This window comes from Hylobates moloch, unplaced genomic scaffold, assembly GCF_009828535.3.
Source record: "Hylobates moloch isolate HMO894 unplaced genomic scaffold, HMol_V3 SCAFFOLD_17, whole genome shotgun sequence".
NCBI lineage: Eukaryota > Metazoa > Chordata > Mammalia > Primates > Hylobatidae > Hylobates > Hylobates moloch.
In genome coordinates this window covers 83661953-83682874 of record NW_026652292.1, presented here as the reverse complement: position 1 = coordinate 83682874, position 20922 = coordinate 83661953, and the positions used below count along the sequence as shown (strand labels likewise).

The 20922-nt window shown below is 49.9% G+C and overlaps 1 protein-coding gene across 9 annotated transcripts in view; it reads left to right on the top strand.

The window, feature by feature from the left end:
- The window catches only part of PIGG (phosphatidylinositol glycan anchor biosynthesis class G), a 40733-nt gene that overhangs the window by 11859 nt on the left and 7952 nt on the right, over nt 1-20922 (top strand). For 3 of the 9 annotated variants that reach the window (XM_032135423.2, XM_032135427.2, XM_032135426.2), the window contains exons 6-11: nt 4563-4775; nt 9024-9241; nt 9633-9914; nt 11422-11876; nt 15029-15220; nt 18378-18687. In XM_032135423.2, coding sequence (XP_031991314.1) covers nt 4563-4775; nt 9024-9241; nt 9633-9914; nt 11422-11876; nt 15029-15220; nt 18378-18687 — 1670 coding nt within the window. Of the gene's footprint in view, nt 1-2450; nt 3486-4562; nt 4776-9023; nt 9271-9632; nt 9915-11421; nt 11877-15028; nt 15221-18377; nt 18688-20922 lie in introns of those variants that run through there. The other 6 variants (XM_032135430.2, XM_032135424.2, XM_058429972.1 and 3 more) reach the window with 6 other exon arrangements.

Sequence of the window (20922 nt, the reverse complement as noted above, 5' to 3'; positions counted from 1 at the left end):
TTTCCTCACCTCAGAAAGAAACTCCATACTCTTCTGCAGCCACCTTCCTCTTCCCCAGCCCAGTCTTCTCTCCCTCCCCCAACCCTAGGTAATCAGCATCATTGTCTGTGGATTTGCCTCTTCTGCATGTTTTGTGTAAATGGAACCATATGGTCTCGTGTGCCCAGCTTCTTTCATGTAGGATCGTGTTTTTCCAGGTTCATAGTTACAGCATGTATCAAGACTTCATTTCTAGGCTGAGCACCGTGGCTCTCGCCTGTAATCTCAGCACTTTGGGAGGCTGAGGCGGGTGGATCACCTGAGGTCGGGAGTTTGGGACCAGCCTGACCAACATGGAGAAACCCCATCTCTACTAAAAACACAAAATTGGCTGGGTGTGGTGGCACATGCCTGTAACCCCAGCTACTTGGGAGGCTGAGGCAGGAGAATCACTTGAGCCCAGGAGGTGGAGGTTGCAGTGAGCCGAGATCGTGCCATTGCACTCCAGCCTGGGCAACAGGAGTGAAACTCCCCATCTTAAAAAAAAAAAAAGAAGAAGACTTCATTTCCTTTTGTTATTAAATAGTCTTCCATTGCATGGATTTAACACATTCATTGACCATTCGTAAGGTGATGGACGTTTGGGTTGTTTCCACTTTCTGGCTGTGATGAATAATGATGCCGTGATCATTTGTGTATAGCTTTTTGTGTGGATGTATATTTTCCTATGTTGTCATTTTCTTACTCTAGCATAGCTGTGCCCCCACCTGCCACCTCTGTGCCGTTATTGTCAAATACGTTGCTTTTCTGTATGTTATAAACTGATGGCATAATTATATAGATATGGTTTTATATAATTGCTTTTAAATCAGGAGAGGAAAGAAGAAAATGCTTTTATACTGTCTTTCATAATTATGTAATTACCTTTACTGATGCTCTTTGCTTTTTTACGTTTCTGAAATTTGATCTGGAGTCACTGGCTTTCAGCCTGAAGAATTTCTTTTAGTATTTCTTGTAAGGCAGATTTGCTAGCAAAGAATTTTTTGTTTTAGAAAAAATCTGGGATGTCTATTTTGTCTTCTTTTTGGAAAGATAGTTTTGCTGACTGTAAGACCGGGTTGGCTGTTTTTTTCTTTCAGCACTTTGAACATGCTGTCGCACCACCTTCTGGCCTCCATGGTTTCTGATGAAAAGTAAACCCTTAATCTAATTGGGTTTCCCATTTCTTTGTCTTTTACCATTTTTGCTATAATGTATCTGTATTTTATATTTACTCAACTTGGAGTTCATTGAGCTTCTTGCATGTGTAGGTTGATGTGTTTCATCAAATTTGGAAAATTTTCAGTTGTTTAAATTGCATAATCTCTATTGATCTATCTTTAAATTGCTGGTTCTTTCTTCTGCCAGTTCAAGTCTATTGTTAAACCCCTTTAGTGAATTTTCTGTTTCAGTTATCATACTTTTTTTTTTTGAGATGGAGTCTTGCTCTGTCACCCAGGCTGGAGTGCAGTGGTGCGCTCTTGGCTCACTGCAAGCTCCGCCTCCCAGGTTCATGCCATTCTCCTGCCTCAGCCTCCCAAGTAGCTGGGACTACAGGCGCCCGCCACCACGCCCGGCTAATTTTTTGTATTTTTAGTAGAGATGGGGTTTCACTGTGGTCTGGATCTCCTGACCTCATGATCCGCCCACCTCAGCCTCCCAAAGTGCTGGGATTACAGGTGTGAGCCACCGCGCCCGGCCTGGATTTTCTTGATTGAAGATTTCTTTGTTTGTTCTGTACCCCTAGAAAATTTCCAGAGACTGTGAACGGTGGTAGTGGTGGTTTTTAAAATTTTTACCATTTATGCTTGTTTCATTGATAAGCAAGTTCATGGAGCTACTCTTAACACTATTCCATACAGTTCTGAAGGATTTTTATCTTAAAAATGCACACAAATTTTTGTTTTGTTATGTTAATAAAAACGAATGTTAAAATGTTTATTATTTTGAAAATGAGCAGTTTGGGATTGTGTAGTGAGTGACTTCAGAGACCTTCAGCCCACCACTGCCCACCCCCAGAGTGCTGACCTCCCCGTGTGGGCAGCACAGGTCTGGCCACTCCAGAGTCAAGGGGTGTGGGAAGGAGAGCATGCCTGTACCTGGACTTCCACAGAGGGCAAAGCGGGTCTGTTTTATCTTCGGCCTCTTGCTACTAGAATGTTTGGCCCTATTTGTTGTTCTGTCCCCCTGGTACCTGGCACCTAGCAGATGTTCTATCATTTGTGGATTGAATGTTGAAGACTCTGCAGGCGAGCCAGTGGAGGTAGAGACCGCAGTGAAAGGATGCTGCTGGGCTGGGGGAATGGTTTTCTGAAGTGCTGGAACTTCTTTCATGGCCCCTCATCGTCGGGGGCACAATCCACAGGCCTACCCTGTGTTTGTATTTCAGAATTACAGTTATTAAAATAGTTTGTGCAGGCAAGAACTGGCCACAAACCAATCAAAGATGCAAAATCCAGAGGCCAGAATAGACTTCGGTGTATCTGGGGATTTGTTGACAAAGGTGGCATCTCAGATTAGTGCAGAAAAGACGTGGTGCTCGATAAATGATGCTGATACCCCCGGCTGACCTTTCGGAAAAAGGTAACGCAGACTCTCTGCCTTATTCTTTACAACGGTGTCAATCCAGGTCAAAGCATGTTAACGTCTTTAAAAGACTACAGTACAGAACATTTTAGATGTGGAACAGTAGTCACAGTCATATAATAAACCCCCAAGTCCAGCTTCACCAGTTACTGGCCAATTACAGCCAATCTTCTTTCATCTGTGCCCACACTCATTTCCCTTCTCCTTTATTATTTGGAAGCAGACCTCTAAAAGATACATGCTCTTTACCCCCATAATCTTGATACCCTTATCACATTTAAAAAATAGTGTTAATTCCTTAATATCACTGAGTAGTGTTCATATCTCTAATATCTGTCTCTCTCTCTTTAGGTGTTTCAGCTTGTTTGAATCAGGCTACAAATAAGACCATACACTGTGCTTTGTTTATGTGTCTCTTAAGTCTCTAAATCTGTAGGTCCCCAGCCCCAAAACTCTTTGATTTACTACAGTTTCCTCGTGCACATTTCCTTCTTGAGACCTGCAGTCAGCGATTTCTCCAGGATGCCCTGCTTCTTTTTAGTGGAAGGTGGTATTTCAAGACCACTGTCTCAGAGCTATCAGTGCTAGCTCTGAGTGGTTGGTCATTGTTTCTAGACAGAAAGAAGAAATTGTTTTAAGATAAAATGATCTTGTGTGTGTATCGATTCACCTTCAAAACTGTAAAATTGACTTCTTAGGTCTTACATCTGTACTTTCTTCTTCCTAAGTTTAGAATCTTGGTTGTCAACAACTCCAGATATGATAGAATTAGAATATCACATAATGACTCATTGGCTTTATCCCGCAATAGACACGCAACAGTCTCAGAATAACAATGCCAGCACTGCCACTACCAGTATGAGGGTCAAAAGCAATTTAAGGTGGGTTTGTTTTTGTTTTTGTGTTTTGTTTTTTGTGTCAGCTCAAAGCACTTAATGTAAGAAAATACTAGACGAAAGAAGTAGTGGAAGAAAATGGCCACACTAGAGTGGAAGGTTCTTTCTAAGCATGACCTAGAAGCCGTCATTAGAGAGTTGGCCAAGACCTGATTAATAAATTTGAACAAATTAAAAACTTGCTACAAAAAATTTACCACAATCAAAGTAAGACTCACACCTGAGTATCTAAAGACACCTCACGCACCACCTATCCTGAGTAGCCGTCCCTGTGGCCTGTTGGCGCCCTGCCGGTGTACATTGAATTCCAGGGTGTGGAGCTGTTTGCTGTCTTTACAGATGAAAACTCTCCGACCAAGTTGAGTTTCTCCTCCGAAATTCTAGTGGATGGTGGCAGAGCAGTGGCCTAGGCCCATCATGCTGACATCACAGCCATTCTTGCAAGGAGATGGTAGGATAGCCACTCACTGTTCAGGCTTGAGCTTTAGCCAACAGGCAGATGTCCAGCTTGTCCAAGTTGATTAGAGCACCTGGCCCAGCTGAACCTGCCTCATTCTGCACTCCCCTATAGAGGCACCCACAGCTGCCCAGGAGCTGTGAAGGGTTTATTTTCTCCATGAGCAACGGCATGTGTGCTCACAGAGGGCAGAGCATGGGACGCTCCGAATCCAGAGGGGCCGGGCTGCCAGTGATCCCAGCCTCACTTCATTCTCGGGTTGGCTGTTGACCTTGCCAAAGTGACAGTCCCTCCGTGTCTGCTGGACCACCTGCTTCCTCTGTGTTCAGCCTGTGCTTCGTAGCCCTCACTGTATGGAATTCCTCACGTGAGCCTCTCTCCCAGCCTATTGCAGGCTACTGAAGGAAAGACACCATCCCTGGCATAGAATGGGTTTGGTAACTATATCAACACAGCAAGCAGCGAGGTGATTCCTGTACGATTCTGTGTTGAGTGGTGTGAAGAGACCATTTGGCTCATGTTAGTTGTAGAAGGTCTAATTCAAGAATGACTGCCATCTTACACTTTCTAGAAGTCTGTTACTTAAAATGTTTTCTTTTTTCTAGGTGATATCCGACATCCAAAGCATGTCCAACAGACGGATGTGGCTGCGACACTGGCGATAGCACTTGGCTTACCGATTCCAAAAGACAGTGTAGGGAGCCTCCTATTCCCAGTTGTGGAAGGAAGACCAATGAGAGAGCAGTTGAGATTTTTACATTTGAATACAGTGCAGCTTAGTAAACTGTTGCAAGAGAATGTACCGTCATATGAAAAAGGTCAGTCAACTCACCGTTTCGAGCTCTGTCAGAGATGTGTGTTTCCACTGAGCTCATCTTTCTCCGATGTGTTTCTGTGGTATGCAGTTTGTCACAGGAGTATTTTTTCACCACTACTCTTTGATTATACAGATGTGTTTCAGTTTTCTTAGAACTTTTAACTATCACCATTGGCAACACCCTCAGATGCGGTTATCTAAAGTTCTTTCATAAATTTATTCATTCAACAACTATTTACCAGGATCTTGTTATGAATGAGAGGCTGTTACAGGTACTGGAGACACAGCAGGTACGAGGCTCTGCCCTCATGGAACCTTCCAGAGGGAGGAGAGAAAAGGAAGTGATCGATGGCCGATGGTGATGACTACCTTAGGAAAAGAATAAACAGGGCCGGGTGCGGTGGCTAACGCTTGTAATCCCAGCACTTTGGGAGGCCGAGGCAGGCAGATCATGAAGTCAAGAGTTCAAGACCAGCCTGACTAACACAGTGAAACCGCGTCTCTACTAAATATACAAAAATTAGCCAGGCATGATGGCAGGCACCTGTAATCCCAGCTACTCAGGAGGCTGAGGCAGGAGAATCGCTTGAACCCAGGAGGTGGAGGTTGCAGTGAACTAAGATTGCACCACTGCACTCCAGCCTGGCAACAGAGCGAGACTCTGCCTCAAAAAAAAAAAAAAAAAGAATAAACAGGCGTGGGGTGGGAAGTGAAGCAGCTGGGGGAGCCGCTGGGGCAGGCTGGCCGCTGGCCATCTGGGAGGGCACATTACAGGCTGTGGGGGCAGCAGACAGGGTCCTCCATGGGGTGCACATTCAGGGGATGGTCAGAGAGCAGGGGCCAGAGTGGCAAGGGCAGGGCAGAGGAGATGGCATTAAGGCATGAGGGCCCCTAGGCACTGGAGGGGCTTGCACTTGTGTTCGGAGTTAAGTGGGGAGCTGCTGCAGGGTTTGGTGAGGGCCACAGTCTTCCACTCGCATTTTCAAAGGCTGTCTCAGGTGCCCTCGTGGAGGATTCTGTTTTGTGCTGTAGGAGGAGACCAGTCAGGAGACAGTGGCTGTACTTCTGTGAGAGGTGAGGGTGGCCAGGACCCAGGCAGTGGCGGTGGAGAAGTGGTTGCATTCTGGAAAAATTTTGAAGGTCATGAAGACAGGATTTGCTCATATGCTGCGATATTGGGTACGAGCAGACCAGAGGCGTTAGGTACGACTCCGGGGCTTTCAGCTGAAAGCGAAGGAACAGAGTAATAATTTCCTCAGGAGGGCACGACTTAGGAGGAACAGTTCTGCAAGGCAGGTGCTTGTGAGTGGGGGTGTTGGTGTCCAGGAAGCCAGGTAAAGAAGTAATTTCAGGAAGCAGGGAGTGGGCAGCTGCGTCAAAGGTTGGTATCGAATAAAATCAGGAATTGAGAAGTGAGCTTTGGATCTGGCCGTGGGGGATGATGAGTGGCTTCATCAGATGGAGAGCTGGGGAGGGCCTGGCTGGTACTGGGCAGGCGAGAGCCTCAGGCAGCAGACACTGTGACTCTAATGGGAGTAGGAGGTGGAGTTGCCTGAGGCGGGCGTGGGGCCAAGGGAGGTGCCAGGAGACAGCTACAGGAAAGATCCAGGAGAGGAACGTTTGTCTCCCTGGGACGCCTTCAGACAGTTGGCTCTGACGCATCGTGTTCATCAAAGAATCATGTTTGACACTGAGGCTCCTTTGAGAGCCTGGAGGAAGTCGACTCTTATTTGGGGGCAGCAGTTAATGTGGTGTTGGTAGATGTCCCTGCTTGAAGTAGAGGGATACTATTACTACAAGTAGAGTGAGCGTCCACAAGCTTGCGCTGAGGTGTAAACCGGCCTCCTAGAGTCACGTGTGGAAGACAAACCCGGCCAGCCAAGGAGTGCTTGGGAACCGGACATGATGAGTGGCTGGAGGCCCCACCGAGCACCAGCTCTCACCCTGTGAGGTGGCCAGGTGGAGGACTTTGGCCATGGAGACATTTTAGTCAAGACCAGGAACAACGGTGACTTGTGCTTTTGGTTTTTTAAAAAATAGTATGAGTTTGGTAGCTTTTGCATATTGCTTGTTTTGTTAATGTGTCCTTTTTTCTACGCTAAGAGTGATAAAAACAGCAACAAAATCGGCCGAGCACGCCTGTAATCCCAGCACTTTGGGAGGCCGAGGCGGGCAGATCACGAGGTCAGGAGATGGAGACCATCCTGGCTAACACGGTGAAACCCCGTCTCTACTAAAAATACAAAAAATTAGTTGGGCGTGGTGGCGGGTGCCTGTAATCCCAGCTACAGGAGGCTGAGGCAGGAGAATGGCGTGAACCCGGGAGGCGGAGGTTGCAGTGAGCTGAGATGGCGCCACTGCACTCCAGCCTGGGCCACAGAGCAACTCTGTCTCGAAAAACAAAACAAAAAAGATACCAACAAAATCAAAACAACAGTGGAAGGGTTACTTGCCGGTTCCAGAAGTAGTGGCCGGGGGAAGCTGGGACCACAGTGGGTGTGAGAGGAAACCAGCCTGTTAAAGGAATGCAGGAGCCTCCCTTGACTGAAAACACAGCCACAGCGTCTGGGACCCCCCTTGGCGGCCCATTGTCTACACCGCTGGGGATCATATTTCCTAAAACAAAATGGGGTGTGTGTTCTGACGCTGAAATACGTTTTAGAACCCACAGCCAGGCCCGTGCAGTCCTTCGGTGGCGTCCAGTCTGTTGGAGGCGTTGTGCCCACCCGGCTCTCTCAGTGTAGTGAGACCAGCTTCTTCTCGCCTCTGGACTTTTGCACGTGCTGTTCCCATCAACTTGATGGTCTTCCTGCAGTTTTTTGCCTGGCGAATTCCTGGGCACCGTTTACATTTCAGCGTAAATATCGGACCTTCCTGGTCCAGCACCCACTCCCAATCTAAAATCAGTTCCTCCCCATTACCAAAATCCCTCATTGATACCCTCTGCTCTTCCTTCCTGGGAAACTTGTAATTACAACTGTAATGCAGTCACAGTTTGTAATTACGCTTGTGTGTGTGCGTGCGTGCATGCGTGCCTGTGAGCCCTACTGGATCCAAGCCCCAGCAGGCAAGGATTGCACCTGCTTGCTCGCCATGCTATGTCTCCCCATGCGCCCAGCAGAGCTCACCCTTGTGAGCAGAGAGGGCTCAGGGACCTGGTGCTGGCAGCAGTGGGGTGGGCCTGCGGGCATGTGGGTTCACGCTTAGGGACCTGGTGCCGGCAGCAGTGGGGTAGGCCTGCAGGCGTGTGAGTTCACGCTCAGGGACTTGTGCCACAGCACCCTGGACCTCAGTGGCTCGAGCGCCTGTGGCAGCTCTTTCACTGCTGTGATAGCAGGCCTGGGGCATGCAGAGCCACAGGGTGGGGCGAGCCTCCTTGGCTTGTCTCTTCTGGAGGAAGAAGCTCATGTCGAATACCGAGGGGGTCTCGGGAAGGAAGTTGTTGCTTTGCAGACCAGTCTAATCACAAGTGAGTGTGGTCCAGGCAGAGGCTCACGCATCAGCCAGCTCTGGAAAGAAAGGACATCAGCTGTGCCGTGAGCAGCATGGCACTGTGGTCTAAAAGAAGGCGCCATAGCAGAGGGGCAGGGCTCCATCCAGAGGCAGGGCATACACGCGCCCAGCAGAACTCACCCTTGTGAGCAGAGAGGGCTGGAAACTGCTCTCTCTTTCCAAAGAGGATGTGAGGAAGTAACCCAGGCTGCAGAACAAGAGATGTTAGAGGTCGGGAAGGGCCAGTCTGCAATGGGGAAGTGGGTGTGGCGGAGAAGGGTCAGGCCGCTGCCTGCCCAGTCCCCATACAGTGCTGTAAGAGTTAGAAAGACTCTGTAAAACCTGACTGTTGACATAATGCATTTCAGGATTGTTCTTATATTGCACGTTGACAAGAAGGAGAGAGTGGAAAGAGACAGAACAGGGAGGAGGAAGTAAGAGCGATGAGGGAGGCAGAGAAAGAGGCCAGGCAGCACGGGGCGCAGTCACTGCCATCCGTGAGGTGTATGCCAAGGACCAAGGCCCATATCGCTGGAGGGCAGATGGATGCACATCGGCAGCTTTCCCGGCTTTACAGAAGGCATTGCAGACCCCCCACCCAAAGGAATGATTCATCTTCATTAAGTGTCAGTTCTAAAAAGTGAAGGCTTTGCCGTGTGCCATGCATAACTGAATACTTTGAGATTGTGTGTATACATATATATATCTGTGTTCACGGTGTGTGCGCGCGCATGTAACCTTTCTGTCTTCTTAATAGATCCTGGGTTTGAGCAGTTTAAAATGTCAGAAAGATTGCATGGGAACTGGATCAGACTGTACTTGGAGGAAAAGCATTCAGAAGTCCTGTTCAACCTGGGCTCCAAGGTTCTCAGGCAGTACCTGGATGCTCTGAAGACGCTGAGCTTGTCCCTGAGCGCACAAGTGGCCCAGTACGACATCTATTCGATGATGGTGGGGACTGTCGTGGTTTTGGAGGTACAGATGCTCACACAGTCGTGGCTCAGGTGTTGCATTGATTTGATAACTCAGCCAAATATTTATAGTTTTAAATATATATATATATATATATTGCTGTTATTAAAAATGGGAAAATAGTAATTTTCTTGTTTAACTCTTTCGTGGTGTGTCCTGATTTGTGACAAGACCCAGAGTATTGTCAGTGTCAATTGGCCTCACTCAGTATTGCTGCAGGTGATAAAATCACGCCATGCATTTTGGGGCAGTTAATTAGGAATCGTCTTTTCCTGAGCTTTCTTTTCTGTTTTTACTGTGTGGACAGCTGACACGAGAGCGGGAGCTGGGCTTATTTTTAAGTGGGTTTCTCCAAGCCCAGCAGTCTGTGGACGCTGCTGTTTCTCTGTTCCAGGTTCTCACCCTGCTCCTGCTCAGCGTCCCACAGGCACTGCACAGAAAGGCTGAGCTGGAAGTCCCACTGTCATCTCCTGGGTTTTCTCTGCTCTTTTATTTGGTGATCCTGGTTCTTTCGGCCGTTCACGTCATTGTGTGCACCTCAGCCGAAAGTTCGTGCTACTTCTGTGGCCTCTCGTGGCTGGCAGCAGGGGGGGTGATGGTGCTGGCCTCGGCGCTGCTGTGTGTGATTGCGTCTGTTCTGACCAACGTGCTCGTGGGTGGAAACACCCCAAGGAAGGTACGTACGGCTGGTTCCTGGGAACGTGACGTGGTCCTTCTGCTCAGGCTGTTGTTATTTCAGGCTGCCTTTCATTTACCGGACTTTGGTTGAACACCTGCTGTGTGCCAAGTGCTGGCAGTGCCCTGGAGAGGGCCTCAGGGAAGGATGTGGAGCAGCCTTATCCCAGGCCTCTGGGTGTCCTGACACAGGTGTTCACATCTGTGCTGTCAGGGCAGATGCCTTAGTTCTTAGAAAGCTAGGTTCCTGCGACGGTTACCAAGGTGACTGTAAAGAGCTGGTGGTCACAGAGGAATGAGCCCCCACTGAGGGGATGTGTGAATCAGACAGCCTCCCAGCAGAGGTGTGGGAGCTGCAGCTGAGCAAAGGAGACAATCGGCCAGGACACTCAGGAGGGTCAGAAGGAGACTTGGTTGCACCACTCATCCTGCCACCTCCAGAATGCACCCTGCCTCATCAGGTCCAGATTTCTTTCCAAGGCGGACGTTTTCTGTTGGAATTCTTAGTCTTTGGCCTCGGACACCTTCATTCGTTAGCTGGGGAGTGGTGGTGAGGCAGTGAGGAAGAGGCGGATGGTCGCACTCAGATCCACAGAGCCCAGGATCAAGGGAACCACTGCAGTGGCAGCAGGACTGTTGGGCCCCCACCCCAACCCTGTGCAGCCCCCATCCCCTCTTGGCTTGAGCCATCAGAGGCCCTGTGCCGAGTGTCTGACCGAGACACTCACAGCGTTGTCATCAGGCCACGGGCTTCCTCGGAGCCAGGATGATCTGCGCCCACGCTTGCACCTCGGGCCCATCTGGGCTCATGCTGTCTCTCCCACTATTGAATTAGTACCTAGCTGCCCGCAATATATAGTTATCAAAAGAATAAACGGCAATAATTGAGTCCTCATCTTTACTTTTGACTGCTTTAAGTTAGTATATTTAAGAGATAGTACTGTGACGACAACTTTGTCATTTCAACAGAATTAACCGTTTTAGTGGAAACGTTCTGGATTTCTAGAATATTCCTGGAGAAATTCGAGATCTGGTTTGGTGGGATGTATTGTTGAGGTTCTTTGGTTTCAAGAAGCAGGAACTGGCGACACGCATCTGAAGACCTAAGCTCTTCTAGATCCTGGAAGCGGGAGCGTGGAGGGCCAGGTCCGGGAGCCTCTGGGCAAGCTCTTTGGGCTGCATCACTGCCCAGAGGGTTCTGACCATTTTCAGTCTTTGTCACTCAGCTTGGGACTTGCAGTCCAGTGTGAGAACAGCTGGCTGGCCGTGTGGTGTCCGGCTCCCCTGCCTGGGCTGAGGGCGTCTCCACTCCTGCAGGCTGCGTCCCAAGAGGAAGGTTCTTGCCATTGGAGCAGACGGGCTGTTCCAGAGTAGGGGCCCAGGTGCTGGGTGTGAGGAACAACGGTGTGTGTCCAGGGCATTCGCTGCTGTGGGCAAGGACTTGACATGCAGCAAGATGTGTGTGGTTATCAGACCGTCTCTTACAAAGTGCACTTTCCTTTTCACAGAACCCCGTGCATCCCAGCTCAAGGTGGTCAGAGCTAGACCTTCTTATTCTGTTGGGGACGGCGGGCCACGTCTTGAGCCTGGGCGCCAGCAGCTTTGTGGAGGAGGAGCACCAGACCTGGTACTTCCTCGTGAACACCCTGTGTCTAGCTCTGAGCCAAGAAACCTACAGGAACTACTTTCTGGGAGATGACGGTGAGCCTCCATGTGGCCTCCGCGTGGAACAAGGGCTTGATGGGGCCACAGCAACGTGGCAGGACGGGCCTGGCTATGATGTGCTGGAGCGAGACAAAGGCCACAGAAGCCCCTCTACCTCCAAAGTGCTCAGAGGCCGCGAGAAGTGGATGGTGCTGGCCAGTCCGTGGCTAATACTGGCCTGCTGCCGGCTGCTGCGCTCCCTAAACCAGACAGGTGTGCAGTGGGCTCACCGGCCTGACCTCGGCCACTGGCTCACCAGGTGAGATCGTGGGCCCGTGGCCACAGGCCAGACTTTCTACGGCCCATTGGTCCCCTGCCAAGCTCTTCTTTTTCTAAATTGAGGCCATTTTTCATATTAAGAATGGGATAGTATTTGAGATCTGAAGAATTGGGAAAATACACCAAAACTAATGTTTTACTAGATACTAGAATCAGTGCTGAGAAGTGAATTTATTTGGGGGTTAGCCTAACAGGTTTCATTTATTAGTGCTGAACCACCGTAACTGTTCATGATTGAAAACTTCTGTTTCAATGGTCATTATATAGTAAAGATGCTATTTGGGGGTGAAGCTTGCTAGGGGCTTGTTCCGGATGCCCCGTCCGTGCCCTGGCTGCGTGCCCCCCGCCCATCACTCAGCGTCTCCCTGTGTCAGGCCGTTCCTGTGTTGCTATAAAGAAATACCTGAGGCCGGGTCAGGTGTAAGGAAAGAGGTTCATCTTGGCTCTCAGCTCTGCAGGCTGCACGGGAGGCATGGTGTCGGCATCTGCTCCTGGAGAGGCCTCAGGAAACTGGCAGTCATGGCGAGGGCAAAGCAGGAGCCAGCACTTCACGTAGCAAGAGCAGGAGAAAGAGCGGGATGGGGGAGGTGTCCAGCGCTTTTAAACATCAGCTCTCTTGTGAACAGCCAGAGCGAGAATGCACTCATTACTGCGAAGATGGCACCAAGCCATTTGTGAGGAATCTGCCCCCATGACCCACACATCTCCCACCAGGCTGACTTCCAACACTGGAGGTCCAATGTCTTTTTTTTTGAAACGGAGTTTCACTCTGTTGCCCATGCTGGAGTGCAGTGGTACCATCTTGGCTTACTGCAACCTCTGCCCCCCGGGTTCAAGAGATTCTCCTGTCTCAGCCCCCTGAGTAGCTGGGATAACAGGTGCCCGCCACCATGCCTGGCTAATTTTTGTGTTTTTAGTGGAGACGGGGTGTCACCATGTTGGCTGGGCTGGCCTCGAACTCCTGACCTCAAGTGATCCACCCACCTCGGCCTCCCAAAGTGCTGGGATTACAGGTGTGAGCCACCGCGCCCAGCCTGAAGGTCCAACTTCAATGTGAGATTTGCAGTGGACAAACATCTAAGCCATGTCATTCCCCCAGACTCCTATCCTGCTGCTGATGATCCCCAGGGCAGCAGGAAGGACGGGGTCAGCCAGGCAAGGTGGGTGCAGCCTCTGTGGGCCAGCTTTGCCCTTAGCAAAGCTCCTTTCTCCTCTCCATCCTCCCTTTTCTCTCTCCTCATCCTGAAGGGGCAGAGCTGTGTGGGGGAATCAGCCACCTCCTGAGCCTTTCACTGGCGACTGGAAACCACCTAGAAAGTGTAGCAAATCATGTAGCAAATCATTTCAGGCAAGGCTCCAAATAAGTAGAAGAAACCAGGACAGAAAAATAATTAAGATTTGCCTAGACTTAAATTTTAATTGTCTGGCAGTGAAGACTTAGGAAACTAAAGTAAAAAAAGAATAGCGCAATGGGAGTATCTGCGGCGAGAGTAACAGGCACAGGTTGTGGTCCCCTCACTGCAGAGAACTCCTGTAAGAAATGGCAGCAGAAGGAAAAGAGAAATGCCCAGTCCTAGTAATGAGGGCACTTCCGTTAAATGACAGGGTGTGACTTCATACCTGCTGAGGCAGAGAAGCAGAATTGAATGACGAGACTCAGTCTTGGTGAGCACGTGAGGATTCCTGGGGCCACGTTAGTGCCACAGTTCTTTTGGAAGATACTTGTAAATTTACATCAGAAGCTGCGAAATTACAGATTCTTCTGATTAATTCTTGTGGGAGGCTAAGCATTAACTAAATTACTAAAACCTCGGTTAGCCAAGTCATCACAGATGGGTCCTTCTGTCTGCCTGCCGTGTGCCTACACGTTTCCTTTCCAGAGAAACCCTGGAGAGGGGACTTTGGTTGGTCCCCACTCCAGAGGTGAGGAAGCGGAGCGGGGACGGGCTGGTGGGAGGTTGCGCTGGGCACGCCAGCATCAGGGTCGGATCCCAGGCATGTAGAGCAGCCGGGTGTGTCACGGAGCTCCGTGTCCCGGAATAGCACCGTGACACCTTGTTTCTTTCTTTCCTGGAAAATTAAAGCATTAGGAGAGAATTGGCTGGCTTTCCACCCCACGTGCAAGAGCCACCCCCAACCGCATTATCCGCAGTTTTGCTTACGCGAGGTCAACCATATCTGAAAATATTACAGTATTTTGAGGCAGCCCACATTCATACAATTTCTATGACAGTAACAATTATATTGTTATAAATGTTCTACTTTATTATTATAACAATCCTGAAGATTGTGTAAAAACACGTGCCATTTAAAAAGCAACAATACACAAACACCCAGGTACCCCTTCCCGGGGTGAGGCCCAGGCCCCTTTGTGGCCCCAGTCTCCCCCTGTCATCCTGGGAGGCTTCAAAGTGGGAGCTGCAGTGAGAGAAACAGAAGGGAGCCCGGCCTTCCCCGCCCTCACTCAGGCCAGGGCTGGCTGCTGCTGCACCACAGTGCGGTCAGGACTCCGGGCTCTGCCCTCTGACAAGCTGTCAACCTCTGCACCATCTCCTCACCCAGGAGCGGGTGACAGCAGACCCTGTGAGAGGCCATGTGGCTCTAGGGACATATCGTGCGTTACTGAGTTAATGGGAGAAGGCAGGAGAGAGGAGGTGAACTGGTAGGTGCAGGGCTGACCCCGAGGGTACCAGGGAACAAGAGGACGGTTTCTGTTTGTCACCACCTGGCCTCTGGGCATCCAGATCTGATGGTGGGAGACCCGTTTGTGAATGAGAAGTGGGAGTTCGAGTTGACTGTCTTTTTTTTTTTTTTTTTTTTAAATAAAATGAGGTCTCACCATGTGGCCCAGACTGGTCTCAAACTCCTGGCCTCAAGCGATCCTTCTGTGTTGGCACCCTAAAGTGCTGGGATTGCAGGCGTGAGCCACCACACCCCACCGAGGTTGACCATCTTTTATTTGTTACACTTTAAGAACCTTTGTTTGAAAATAAAAACCAACAATTTCATGTAATCTTTGGTTTTTGGGAAAATCAGCTATTTTTTAATACAGTTCTTTGAAAGCCACTCGGTGTAGATTGATCTCGTTGCTGTTTGTTTGCTGTAATGCTGGCATTTTCCATCTCATTTCAGCTCTGACCACAAAGCCGAGCTCTCTGTCCTGGCTGCCCTCTCCCTCCTCGTAGTTTTTGTGCTGGTGCAGAGGGGGTGCTCGCCTGTGTCCAAGGCTGCCCTGGCGCTGGGGCTGCTGGGCGTCTACTGCTACCGGGCGGCCATTGGGAGTGTCCGGTTCCCGTGGCGGCCGGACAGCAAGGACATTTCCAAGTAAGTGCGTGGCAGACACGGGGTGCGTAGAGCCATTTTACTCTTTGATGAACTGGCGGACACAGGGCGCGTGGAACCACTTTACTCTTTGATGAACTGAGAAGACCAAGCCAGTCTTCAGAGCACTGGAGTTTGGTGTTTGTCAATCGTGATTGTGTCAACAGCTACTGGAGTGTAACTAAGAAAACCTCAACCAGCCACGTTGTTAGCACTTTTTATGTTTTATGTGTTACTTTTAGGAGAGAAATCACTTGGAAGTAAGATTTTTTTAATTTAAAATAAAACCTTCAGGGTGTGTGATGGGACAGACAGATGAGCGTGAATCGGTTTCTAAGTCAGTGGCAGCACGGGATGGCCAGGGTTCTGTTTTCCTGGTCAGGGTGTAATTGCTGATGAGGATGATGAGTGGATGTTTCCCAGCAGCTGGAAAATGAAGCTTGCTGGAAAATCAGACCGTCCTCATAATTTATAACGAGCGCCCGTGAGGGGCCAGGAGCTCCTGTTGATTGGTGGGAGGGCTCAGCCAGGAGGGCCATTTTCTTTGTGTCAAAGCAACCGTGTTTCTGATTTTAATTGTGTTGTGGTGGTGAACACAGGAGTGGGATGAGCAGAGGCCGTTTTGGAGGGCAGCTTGTAACATGTGGGTGACCCTCTATTTAAATTTAAATAGCTGACTGTTTCCATTTATCTCAAGAATATAAGCAGAGGCAGGAGCCTGGGATGGGACAGAGGCATGTCCACCGAAGTGTCCTTCACACTTGCAAAAAGGAACAACCAGGGTAATTATCCAGCAGCAATACGGTGATCCTCCCAGTGAGGTTGGTGCTCTGTAAAGGGGTCTTCTGGCTGTTAGGCAGCCTGTTTTTACAGAACAGAGAAGCATGTTGTGGAACAGTGGGCTGTAAAATGGTAGTGTGACCCCAGCTTACTAATTGTGTACCTGTTTGTTTTTTTTTTCATACTTATATGAAAGACAACATACTTAAAATACTGGTGATTATATTTAGGACCTGAAATCATAAGATTGTGGTCTTGCTTTTTACTTATTTTTGTATCTTAGCAATGTCTAGAGTTAATAAGTGTTGCTTTTCTAATCACAGCAAAAGTCAAGGTGACTGCTGAGGGCTGTGGCCAGCCTGAGGGGTGGCCTTGGGGCTCCGGGGGCACCCCTGGAAATACTTCCTGGCTGAGTGGGGAGTAAGGGGTGGGAGTCAGGGTGAGCTGAGGCCTGGCTGAGGCAGTGAGAGTGTAGCAGGCCGTCATCCGAGGCTGGGGCCTGGTGCAGAGAGGATGCTGACGGGCAGCTACCAGTGGTGTTCTGTGGAGATATCTCAAAGGCTGTTGACTTTGGAATCTGAGACTTTGGGCTCATCCAAATGGATGTTACATTTGGGGGTGTGTGTTTAAGGTGCAGCGTATGAATAAACTCATTTCCTCGCAGATCTATACACTGAATTTCAGCATCACTCATCTCAAGACCTTGGCTCCCTTCCCTTCCCTGGCCTGCTTCCTGCAGCATGTAATTTGCTGGTGTCCAGAACTAGCCAGCGTGCCTTTTCTTTCCACACGCACTGCCTGATTCACCTTCTTCCTGTAAAGTGCCTCCGTCCTTTGTCCCCATCTGTCCCGATCGTAAATAGGTCCTGGCTACAGGGGCATCCTGGATCTAGATCATTGTAACAGCTGCTGCTCTCCTGTCAGTCCCCCGGGCCCTGCCATCCACTGAAAGTCTGAAATCCTTTGCACTCAGTTCCCGATTGTCCTCCACTCAGAAGCCCAGGGATGGCTGGAGAGGAGGTGGAAGCGGGGTGGGCCTGGATGAGCAGGATCAGGCGCTGCCCGGCCAGGGGAGGAGGAGGACCCACCAGAGGCCCCGGATGATGCCCCTCCTGCTCATCCCCCTGCCTGCCCTGGCGTCCTCTCTTGACACAGAAACCAGTCCCTTTTCTTCTATGAAACTTCTCCAGTGATTGGGACCTTTGCTGATTTCTCCCTTCTTTGAATGCAGATGGGCCTATAATTCACTCTCAACTTAGCACACACCTTGGCCTGTGGGGGTTGCCAGGTACCTGACCCCAGCTCCTCAGCCAGGATGTGGGCCCCTCCTGGCAGCCACACTGCCAGTCACATGGTATACAGTGCTCAGGCTGTTTGAACTAAAGTGATCAAAGTTTACTTTCTTAATGTACAAAGCTTTCTAAGAAAATCTAATATAGGAAAATTAAGTTTTCACAATATTATTATGATATAAAAAATTTATAATTATTTTAAATGATCAGCTTTTGCAGGCTATATGAAGCATTTCATTTACAAAATTTATTTAAAATATGTTTTCGGAACATCCGTGTTTTGTAAGATGAAATTTTTTGGGTAATTGTATCCTTTACAGATAACTATCATAAGAGTACTTAATTTTACTGAGCTTACTGTGTGCCAAACACTCCCTGCATTCCCTTGCTTAATTCCTAGGATGACTTTGTGAAGTGTAGAACCATTTTCTCTCCATTTCACAATTAGCAAAGCCGAGGGTCAGAAGTCTTGATTGACATGCCCGAGTAGGAGAGCTAGTGAGCTGCAGGGCTCGGACTGAGCAGAGCTCTGCCTTTTCTCAGAGCCCGCGGGTTGGACGACTGCACCATTGCACGCGTGTGCGCCTGTGAACGTGCAGGTGTTTATTTACCTAAAACTGCATGCGTGTGTACCTGTAAATGTGCAAACGCTTCTTTAAATCTGCTCAGTTGTGCAGTGAACATTTATGAACTTAACAGCAGTTTCTTAGAGTTGAATCTTACACTAGTGCATTGGGTTTTTTAAATTAACTGTGCAAAGCAGGCAGGCCACAAGGGCACCGCTTGGGTCGTGCCACCAGATGAGCCAAATGAGCAAGATCCTCCCCGAAGCCAACCCCAGCAGAAGAGTCTGCACGAGGACACACCTGTGGGCCTTTGGCGGCGGCTCCTCAGGGCTGCTGTGCGGAGGAGACATGCCCACTGCCGTGACAGGACCTGGGGGGTAGCGAGGGGCCGCGGCTCCTTTAGTCAGCAGTGCTGGGACATTTACTGGTTCCCTAGGGAGATAGGTGTGTTTTTCATGGGAAAATGTTTTTGAATTTTTCTCACTGGTGCTAATGAATCTAACTTGTTTTGCTCTTTTTTAGGGGTATTCTTGAAGCTCGTTTTGTTTATGTCTTTGTCCTCGGCCTTCTGTTCACGGGCACCAAAGACTTACTTAAATCTCAAGTCATTGCTGCAGACTTCAAGCTCAAGACCGTAGGGTTATGGGAGATACATAGTGGATTCGTTCTTCTGGCAGCCTTGCTCTTTAGACCACATAATCTTCCGGTCTTAGCATTTAGCCTCTTGATTCAGACTCTAATGACTAGATTCATCTGGAAGCCCCTGAGACACGATGCAGCTGAGATTACTGTGATGCATTATTGGTTTGGTCAAGCATTCTTCTATTTTCAGGTAGGTTTTCATTATTATCATGGGTAGAAGACTTCACTTTTTACATATTTATTTTAAATTTTTCTTTGAGAAAATGTTACCATAAGTTGGAAAGTTACGACGTTTGTTTAGCAAAACAACTGTCAGTGTGGCATGGTGAATTATGCTGAACCCTCGTGTGTGTTTTATAAGATAAAGTACAGCCAGTTGTTTAAGACAGACGTCCCAGGTGTGGATGTGTGGGTGCTTAAGACAGCGGATTGCTGCTCTGCTGGGCCAGGCCTGGGTCTGTTTATTACAAGCAGTTCAGGAAGCACAGACATCACGTTGTTCACTTGCTTCATTGATGAATGTAATAATTGTTTTCATTCATGCCCTTTGCCCCTGGTGTCAGGGCTGTCCACACTGGGGACCGTTGGTGCCCCCATGACTGTTAGCTCCCTGAAGCCTGGTGGGTCACCAGGGCTTCTGTCCGGTGTTTAAAGGCCCATCCCAGACAAGCCCAAACCACCTCAGTTATGAAGAGACATAGAGGGACAGGCAGACGGGGCCTCAGAGGGATCCAGCCTCATCCAGCCTCCTGGCAACCTCAGGAGAGTGGGCACAGCCCTGCTGGTTCCCTTCCAGCCCCGACTCCCAGGCTGAGTCACTTTGCACCAGCTGAACATCGTGGTTCCATTTTGGTCTTTACTGTGAGGTCTGTATTTTCTTGGTGTGCACCGGTGTCTGCCTGTCCGCTGTCTCATACCCAGGAGGCTTGTGCAGTTCTTTGTGTCCCGACGGGGCCTCTCCTCCATCCTGTCCCCCTTTCCTGGTGCTCCCAGCCTTTCCCTGGAACAGCCCACAGTTGCAGGGTTTTCTGTCTGTATGTCTGTCCCTCTGATCCTGAAGCCCAAAGGTGGTAGGTGTGAAGTTACAGAAGACTCTGTCTTCAGGTACAATGAGTAGGTGGCCAGTGGCCAGCTTCTTCGCCCCGTCCTGGTGCTTCCCCAACCCTTCTGACCCGCTCGGGCCCCTGTCCTCCTTGTACACAGCTGCAGCTCTCCCTGCCATGTCCACACAAGGCACAAGGGTGTCCCCAGCAGAACTGCAGGCCTGGATGCCGGTGTCCAGCACGTTCAAGCCAGGTGGCCTCCGGCAGGCCCTTGCCACACCTTCGTTTCCTTATCTGTTAACCAGGGATAGTGGTCTCCCGGCCTCCCCAGGACCCAGCCCTCCCTGGTCTCCCCACCTCCCCACAGCCCCCGTTTTGAGGCTGAGTCCGCTGCCCCTCAGTGTTAGAGCTCCTCGGGGAGGCACCTGTGGCTTTGCTGCCCATCCCTGCTTCCTGCCCTCGACTGGGCAGTTCCTTAACAGATCAGGGGTCAGGAACGTGACTGCCCTTGCTCATCTGCTGGCCCTCCACATTCGCCCAGTCCCTGAGTCTCTCTGCCTCCGTTTCCTCCCTGTTTGACGAGGATAATCACGAAGCACACGTCAGGACTGTTGGGTTAGATGAAGTCATGCAGGTAAAGCCGCTGTGCAACTGCAGACGTGTCAGCATGGCTGGCAGTCTCTGTGCCTGGCTGAGCCTGCTTAGAGCCACAGTGGCCTCCTCAGTGGCCTCCTCCCCTGCTCCCGTTGTGGCATCTGGGACTGTGTCCCGCTTCCGCCCTCCAGGGTCTCCTGCTTCTGCCTGTTTGCTCTCTCCTCAGTCTCCCTGCAGAAGAGCTTCAAAGTGGAGAAGTCACATGACTGGGGCAGCACTGTCCAGGAGGGGCAGTAGCCTCGAGTCCAGTGGGTCTCAGGGGAAGCCAAGTCAAAGGGCTGGGGCCTAAGACAACAGGGATAGGAGTTAACGCACATCTGTGAGATGCTGGGGAAGCAGCATCAACATGACTTGGGGACCCCCTGGGCCCACCGCTGTCTGCATGGAAAAGGAGGAAGGAGCCAAGCTGGTGAGCACCCAGCCAGTGTTTTGTGGACATGAACAGTTCTGGTTCTGGAGAGGGATCTTCGTTGGGCTTGATAGAGACATGTGCTGTCGGACTGTAGATGTCATGAGTTTTTGAGGAAAGTCAGCATGACAGGCCAGTGACAGATATCAGTCAGTAAAGATGGAGCATGGAGAGGCAGGGCCTGGGAGTGGAGAGGTGGGGCCTAGGAGTGGAAGGGTGTGGTCTTGGAGTGGAGAGGTGGGGCCTGGGAGCCAAGAAGGGGGGCCTGGGAGTGGAGAGGTGGGGCCTAGGAGTGGAAGGGTGTGGTCTTGGAGTGGAG